Here is an 8,411-nt window from a genome sequence, read left to right on the forward strand (position 1 = left end):
ATCTAATTCACCCTCAAAGTCGTGCCTGCACAGTACAGCTAACCTAGCCATCGCCTAAAATGCGTATAAATTCGATCGATTTAAAGCAGAAATTGGAACCATCAATGGCGTAAGAAAGGCATAAACTGAAGACTTCGAGGCTCATCACATAAAATGAGCAGTAAAAAAAAATAATCTCCTATTACTTAGCACAACAAACAGTGCTGCAAAATAACAACACCTGCAAAACTACAAGGGGCAGTTACATCCTACACCATTCTCATGCATTTACATATCTAACATCTAAACATTAAGATTTACATTCATACATTTAAATCTTTAACACACATAAAAAATACCAGTTTGGGATTTTAGAAGTAAAATGCACCTTCTTATGCATGGGCAAGATGTTATAAATGTAAATATCGAACTTAAGGTGTTAAATATATAAATTCATAAGAATTGTGTGCACATATGTAAATTCTCCAAGAAAAAAAAAAGAATACACAAATACGGGGCATTTGCATAACAGACATTTCCTATTTGATTACATACCATAACACCCAAATTTTAATTTTTACATCTATAACACTCAAATCTTTATTATCACATCAAAAATATTACTATTAGTCTATTACTAACTTTTATGCATAGTTAAGTATTATAAATGCAAAAATCAAAATTTAGGTGTCCAATATGTATATACTAGGAATTGTGTGGTATGTATGTACATCTCCCAAATATTTAAGCATGCACAACAACTTAGTGCAAACATAAAAAACAAAACAATAATTATTGTTAAAACTTAACAGCATTGGTTCTAATCATTCAGAATCAAGTGAAGCCTGACAAACAGGTAAATTATATGTATCTAGTTGCCAGTATTTGTGCTTCAAACCCTTCCAAATGTCCTCCGAAATGCATTCTTTGACAGGCAAGGGAATAAACTGAGTACTGTAACCAAGATTTTCAAGTTCTAAAGCAACTAACTGACAGTAAACAACATGGAAAAATGCATTGCTGCCACAAAAACCATTAAAGTAGGAATAGATTCCACCTGGCTTAAGCAGCCTGTGAAGATTCTGGTGGAATTCCCTCATGTCGTCATAGTATTCACCGTAAGTGTCGAAGAATATTCCTGTATGATTGAGGATGTTGAAGAGTTTGGCTTTAGGTATAACTTGGAAATATTGTTAGAGAGAATCATAATTTGCTCGATTTAACATTTAATGCGAGTAAATTAGAACATAGTTCTTTCAAGGCCACATTTCCATGCCCTCATACAATGCAAACGTTGCAGTCATAGTTATAATAGTTCTTAGCTATCTTTATGCATGCAGTAGACAAAAAAAAAAAGTGTCTTATTAGTGAGATTAAAATGATTAAAATAAGGCAGAATGATATGCATAACACACAATTACTACGTATTTACATTCTAACATAGGACCAAGCGACGTCAAATCTTGACACATGAAGTCTCGTTTAAATTATGTTGATGATCTCGACACAGTGATGGAATTTATTGTCAAACGAGGTCCCGATAAAACTTTTTGTGGGTGAAATTTGCATGTATAAAAAGTTTATGCATACAAAATTTATGCAAAAACTTTGTAATTCTGAGATTTCCCTTATTGCATTCATTATTATAACCGATAAAAATTGCAATGCAACTTATGCAACTTCATTTGCTGATTAAAGATGATGCCAAATATTTCCTTGGGTGGCACAATGTAGGAGTCATGCGGCTAATTATTGGGGATCATATGACGATTAAATATAGGATCTATAAATTAACAATTGCCTTTATAAAGTGTAACAAAATTATTAAGAAAATCCTAGTGTGCACTCAAATTGAGATAACTCAATTTGCACCTAGAGTATTTACTAGGATATCAACAGTTAACATAAGTGATGGATGATTAGGTGGCCGACTTAATCAATATAATGTGGGTTTAAATTGACCACTGTTGAAGTTCAAATAGATTAACTGATTAAACTTGAGTTAAAAAGATATGAATTTCCTCTTATTTGTTAATGAGGCCAAAGGAATCCTATGAAAAATTTATAGTTGGTCAACTTGAGTTAAAAAGATATGAATTTCCTCTTATTTGTTAATGAGGCCAAAGGAATCCTATGAAAAATTTATAGTTGGTCCCAATTAGCTTAGTTTAAAAGTGAGTTAAGATTCTAGCTAAGCTAGGCCAAGAATTCTACCAAAGGGATGAGTTAAAGATTGAAAGTAAACTAAAAAGAGGACTAATGTATTGACTTGAATCAAATCTAGAATAAGCTAGAGATATAAACAGAAGAGAATAGCCTAATAATAAAAGTCAGTGATTGATTCCTAATGGCAAGAACACAACCATTTCCTAAATACAGGTCCGCTCTTCTGAAGATGACGCCTAAAGAATTGAAAAGTTGTACCACTCTTAAAAGAATGAGTCTAGAAGTTAAGAAGTTCATTTCTCCCTTCATTTTGGCGAAGTTACGGATTCGTAAGTGAAGCGTCCTTTTATTTCTTCTCACATTTATCACATTGTGAGTTCACCGAATAAAAATAACTAATGTTTTTCCCATTTTTGCAGCTGATTTTCCTCAAACTATTGAACCTCTTAGATTCAAAACGATCGCTCTCCTTGAATACCCTATGAATATAGAAACATAACACAGGGAAATGATCCGTCTGATGAATAAGTTGCCAGAACTGTGGAAGATCCCAATCCAACCATGTCAATTTTGCATATCGAAGAAGCAGAAAATACAAAAGAAACTGATGATGCTGAAGAAATTACAAAAATACCAAGGGCAATCAGATTAAAGCCAAGTGAAATTTTTGATAGGATATCCAAGTTCCACCTGTCTCAAAATTTTAGTAACAAAATAAATAAGAAATTGCTTCATATTTGCATCTCTAACGAGTACCAAACTAACTTCTTTTACTACTACAAGATATATGAACAATTCATCGCCCTTCTTAGGACTCTAGATAAGTGAAGCAGAAAATAATAGTTCTTCGGCTGTAAAAAGACTTGTTCACATTCCTCAGACTAAGTAAAGCGTTTGAACTTCTCATCCCCTGGAAAAAGGTTGAGCATCGATCTGTGAATTTAGATATGAGTCAACTCAAACTAATGATTTGCCCGTCAACATTTGCAACTCCTTTATTTGAAGGAATTTCTAAGTTAGTTTTCACTTTTTCTAGATTCATCTAAATAACTTCTGCTATAAATAAATGACCCAAATAATTTCTTGTCCACACGCTAAAAATGCATTTCGACTGATTTAATTTTCTCAAAGTATTAAAGGTTTCCTTCAAATCTTCAATATGTTGCCTTGAGTATCTAGTTTTAATTAAGAGATCATTAATATAAACTTTTAATATTTTTCCTTTTTTGTTTGCAAAGATTACATCAACTTTTGATATGTAGCTCCAGCATTCTTAAGCCCAAAATACATCTCATTATGATAATATACTCCATCTTTAAAAATAAAAGCAGCCTTTTTGCTATCAATTAGGTGCATTTTTATCAGGTGATATCTTCAAAAAACATAAAAAAAAACTCATTATTGAATAACCAATTGAGAGTCCCAAACATCGACCCACAACAAAAGATAACTGTATTTTGGATACGTTGATTTTAAATTGGGAAAATCAATGCACATTCTCCATCTTTTATTAAATTTTGGCACCTGATGAATTCAACATCCAACAGCATATGCACTTTTTCGTGAATTAGTTCAGTTAGTATAATTGTCATAGGTCTCATCTTTTGTTTTCATTAACCGAACTCTGGGATCAATATTAAGTCGTTGAAAAGTGCCATCAATGTCGACTACCAACATTCATCTACAGTCAAGTGAATCCATCTTGGTATTCCTTCAAAATAGTAATCAACTCATCACTTAATATAGCATCAAAATTAAAGCTTAAATGGAAAAATCTATCAGATCTAGTCTCTGATACTGTAACTTCTTCAATAACTTAAGTTGCTTCTACACCGCTTCTTTTCTACATGTTGGGCTGCAAAATATCTTCATGTACATAGCCTACATCTTTCCAATAATATGCTCTTGATTGTACTAGAATCGCCCCACACTGTGATCACTTGAATGCTTCCTAGGAATTTAACTGTCACGAAGTATGTTGACAAAACCATTTTGAAGGTATTTAGAATAGGTTGATAAAAAATACAATTGTAAGTGGTTGAAGAAAGATATACTATTATCAAATTTGTCATCATGATGAATTGTTTATTTTCTTCACCCTTAATGGTAAAGAAATAATCCCACATGTTTCTTTTCGCTCTCTAAAAAATCAAAAGAGCAGTCCTAAAGTCCGAACAAGGTGCGAGTTACTCAAATTCATCTTTTCAAATATAATTTAAACAAAATATTTGTTAAATTTCATGTCGATCAAGATGCTCCCTATCTAATAGTTCACGATCAAAGTCATAACTATGATGGCATCATTAAATGGATTCGCTCACACTGGCAAATATTCACCGGGATTGTTGGAAGTATCGATGCAATGTGAATAACCAGAGTTGCAATTGGTTCATTTTGAACTTTTGTTTCTACCAATGTCTTCCTTGTCTCTCTTTATTCATTTCTTGCGCGATAAACTCCTTTAATTTTTCATTTTTTATTAGATTTTCAATCAAACTACTCAGATGTTGGCATTCCTCAATACCATGGTCATGATCTCAATGATAGACAACACTTTTTAGGGTCAAACAAATGACTATCTACTTTCATTGATGATGGTTTTTGAAGAACTCTTCGTATCAGCTATCTCAATCGTAGAGCCCTCAATGGAGTCACAACTAGCATTAAGTGATTTGAAAGTAGCAACTTACTTTCTTCCCTGCCACATCGGATTTTTCTCGAATCTAATCAGCCACAAATGAACAAACCTAATTTTTCACAAAATTTTTGTATATTCCCTTCTTATCAGGGTGACTTATGTTCTCCAAGCTAAAATTATGTTCTCCATTTTTCACTCTAGATGAACTCAAAAATGAGTTGTACTCATCAAATAAATGATTATTGATTAATCCTAATAATTCAACTAAGGTTCTTGCGTTGGAACCCAAGAGCATATTAGAATTGATCTTCTCACAGACCCCGAGCTAATGCAACATGAGTGACTATTGGCTCTAGATCTCTGACATTCAACATTTCTTGTTGAAATCTGGTAACAAAACTTCTCAAACTTGCTCTTTGTTCCTAGCAAATTCTTAGGAAAGTCGGAGAATTGTGTTACAACTTCTAAACACAAGTCACACAATGAAAATGCACTTAATTTCCCACAAGAAATAATAACTCTAATTGATAAATTGTTGAACCAACTGAGATTTGACTGCTTTAAAGTCATGAAGAATAGTCAACACTTTAGTGCGTCGTTGATTTTCAACAAATAAACAACTAACACAAATGATGTCAAATGACCAACAAACTTCGATCTCCCTCTATAAGATTCTAAAGACGAAATCTTAAACCTCTATGGCTCCTCTGCCTCTACGATTTTTCTAGAAAAAGTATTCATTAATGGTTTCTTCATTTTCATTATTCCCTTCTCTTCCTCTAATGATCAGAAAGAGAGGAAACTTCACTATATGTAAAATAATTTCATTAACTTCACTTGCCATAAATGGTAGAGTTCTCCTTACTCTTGACGCTAGTATTACACCTCTCCGAACCAATGATTCAGTGGAACCATATGACATTTGAACTCTAGATGTAATTCAAAGTACATGCTCCGATGCTTCACAAATCATATGTGTCATCTATTCTTTTAGTTTGTTCATTTATTATATAAAAAACTCCCAAGTACATTACATATTAATTGAATCTTCTCGAATATGAGGTTCTTCCCAGTGAAAACTCCTCTTTTAATTTGTGGTATGATCTACGCTCACCACACATTGAAGGATGTTAAATCCCAAATTGCTTGTGGTCTCACATCGCCTAGGTAGAACTTGTAAAAGAAGAAGAGTAGAAAAGATGATTAACGAAATATGGAGATGAAACAAAAAAAACTCTATTTCTCCTCACTTTTATGTCCATCTCGTGGATAAACTACTATATTTATAAGTTTTGTTTGGCTACACTCAGAGACGATTATATAGACGGCTACGCAAAAGTAAGTAGATAACTCGAGATAATAGAAACTTATGTGAGTTTGTTTAGTTTATCATATACGATAACACTTTTAAGCTGCTGATGAAGCTGATGAAATTACTTAATTTTGTTGAATTAGCTTGCTATATGAATTTGTTGAATGAGACGATATGAATTGCTTAACAAACAGACCGAGCCAAGCTTTAATACTCTTTTAAATTGAATCAACTGATCTATTTGAATGATTATGTGGTATCCACTGAATTAATTTTGCAAATTGTCTAGATTCAGTGTCGGCTTGTGCTATCTGAGAATATACTTGGAATATTCTAACAGGCAACATGCTTTGGGTGATTTAATACTTAGAGTTTGAACTTTGAGCTTCAATTGTTATGCACTATCATAATTTTTATTAAGCTTTCAGTGACAAGCGTATGAAGTAAATTACAATATTATCCCCCCTTAGAGTAAAAAGAATAAGAAAACTTGTAATTTTTTTATGAATCTATGTAATAATTTTTTTTGCATTATTATTCTATTTTTACTTAACATCGTCATTTAAAAAGGAAATACCACTCACCACTTTTTGCCTAAGCCAGCCAATAAGTAATTTTTTGGCAACATATTCCTTAGTAAGCATGCAAAATAAATATTCAATTTGTTAAGTGCATAATCCTACTCAAATTTTCCAATGTTGTTATCTAAGAACTATTACACCCAAATAAACTACTGCATTCAAAAATAAATAGAGAACAATACGTGCTGAATACATAATTCTTAGATATTTATATATTTAACAACCAAATTTTCAAATACATATACATAATACTCAAATATTTGACATCCACTATCAAATTTTAGGTATCAGATATGTAAATACATAAGAAATGTGTGGTGCACAAGTAAATTTCCCAAATATACAAGTTAAAACCAATTGCATTTAGGTTGAATGTACATGTGCCATTTGAAACATATCTAAACAGTGGACTATGAAACATATTCTAAGAAATTCAAATCATCTAAAAGGGGCCAGGCTGAGCCTCTGATTAACCAAACTTTATTATAATATCTATATTCAAATCCTTAACCACCAACCAATTAGTTGATTGGTTGTCTTTTATCTCTAAAGTGGGAGAAAAGATTGCGTGCAGGTAAGATCGGTGCGAATTGGTGGTATTCAGGAACAATGCCACCATAATACCACCTGAATACCACCAATCCGCACATAAGCTATATGTACAAATATTTCCTCCTAAAGTGGTGGAGGTCCAAGGTTAATTCCTGGACAGACATATAATCAATTTCTTGAATTCGTTCCAAAAGAGAGGATTTTATGCATTTAATCCACCCCATTTAGGAAGTATATGGATGGTAAGGATTCTCTAATAACATTGGATTCTTAGAGCCGCAAGGATTAAGCTCTATGTCAGCTTAGAAGGTCTGCAAGGTTACCGCAAGTAGCCGATTCGAGATAGTATTTAGAACAAAAAAAAATCTATAAATCTGATTCAAGATAGTTACCATCAAAAGATCCAAGTTGAGGTAGCACATCCTGCCATTTCCCAAATACAATCTTCACATTCTCCTTCTCCCCCCAGCCAGACTGTATCATCCGATCATAAACCTCAGGATGCGCCTCCACAATAGTGTGCTCCAGTGGTTTGTACCTCTGTATAGCCTCGTCCACTAGCCCCATCCCAAAGCCCACATTGAGTATCTTCCCACCAACATCGCCGAAGCAGCAGATCGCCCTAGCGTGAGCCTCCATCAGCGGCTTCTCCCACGCCATCATGACCGCCTTGCTCTCGGCATCCACGATTCTGTCCTCTCCAAAAGAAACCCTCTCGCTCAAATACACCTCCTGCGAGGCGGCGCCTTCCCCATCACCGCCGCCTCGAGCGATGGTTCCGAGAACTAGTTCAGCCTGGATGGCGAAGTTCAGGAGGACATCAAAGGCCTCCTGATGGGCGTTCTCCATAGCTAGATCACCAGCGGATACGTTGGAGGGGGAAAGAGCGTTCCAGGGAGCACCGGCGTCGAGAAGGCAGCGGACGACTTCCCCATGGCCGACCGCAGCGGCGTGCATTAGAGGAGTCTTGCCTTCAGAGTCGAAGAAGGAAGGATCGGCGCCTCTCAATAGGAGGTCTCGGACCATCGCGCTGTTGCCGGCCATGGCGGCGGCGCAGAGCAGCTCGTCGAGCGTCTTCTCCATTTCCCGACCCTGCTCGGGCAGAGCTACGGCTCGTTGTTCGCGAATAGTACGTGTTCACTTGTTATATACATATATATATGTATATATATATATATATATA

At 34.7% G+C, this 8,411-nt stretch overlaps 1 protein-coding gene across 1 annotated transcript; it reads right to left on the minus strand.

Annotated features, from left to right (window-relative positions):
- Positions 1–748: 748 nt before the first annotated feature.
- LOC110023864 (protein arginine N-methyltransferase 2) lies at positions 749–8,360 on the minus strand. The gene is made up of 2 exons (XM_020723491.1): positions 7,621–8,360; positions 749–1,117 (listed from the first exon to the last, which is right to left on the minus strand). Exons 1-2 carry the CDS (start codon positions 8,309–8,311, stop codon positions 804–806), a joined length of 1,005 nt encoding a protein of 334 aa, XP_020579150.1. The 5' UTR covers positions 8,312–8,360; the 3' UTR covers positions 749–803.
- Positions 8,361–8,411: the final 51 nt, after the last annotated feature.

This window comes from Phalaenopsis equestris, unplaced genomic scaffold (assembly GCF_001263595.1).
Source record: "Phalaenopsis equestris unplaced genomic scaffold, ASM126359v1 Scaffold000233, whole genome shotgun sequence".
NCBI lineage: Eukaryota > Viridiplantae > Streptophyta > Magnoliopsida > Asparagales > Orchidaceae > Phalaenopsis > Phalaenopsis equestris.

Bases quoted from the DNA above. Each gene is read 5' to 3' on its own strand.
- LOC110023864 (XM_020723491.1), bottom strand. From the start codon at position 8,311: ATGGAGAAGACGCTCGACGAGCTGCTCTGCGCCGCCGCCATGGCCGGC. The intron at 1,118-7,620 runs GTAACTATCTTG...TCAATCATACAG, and splicing joins TCAACTTGGATCTTTTGATG to GAATATTCTTCGACACTTAC.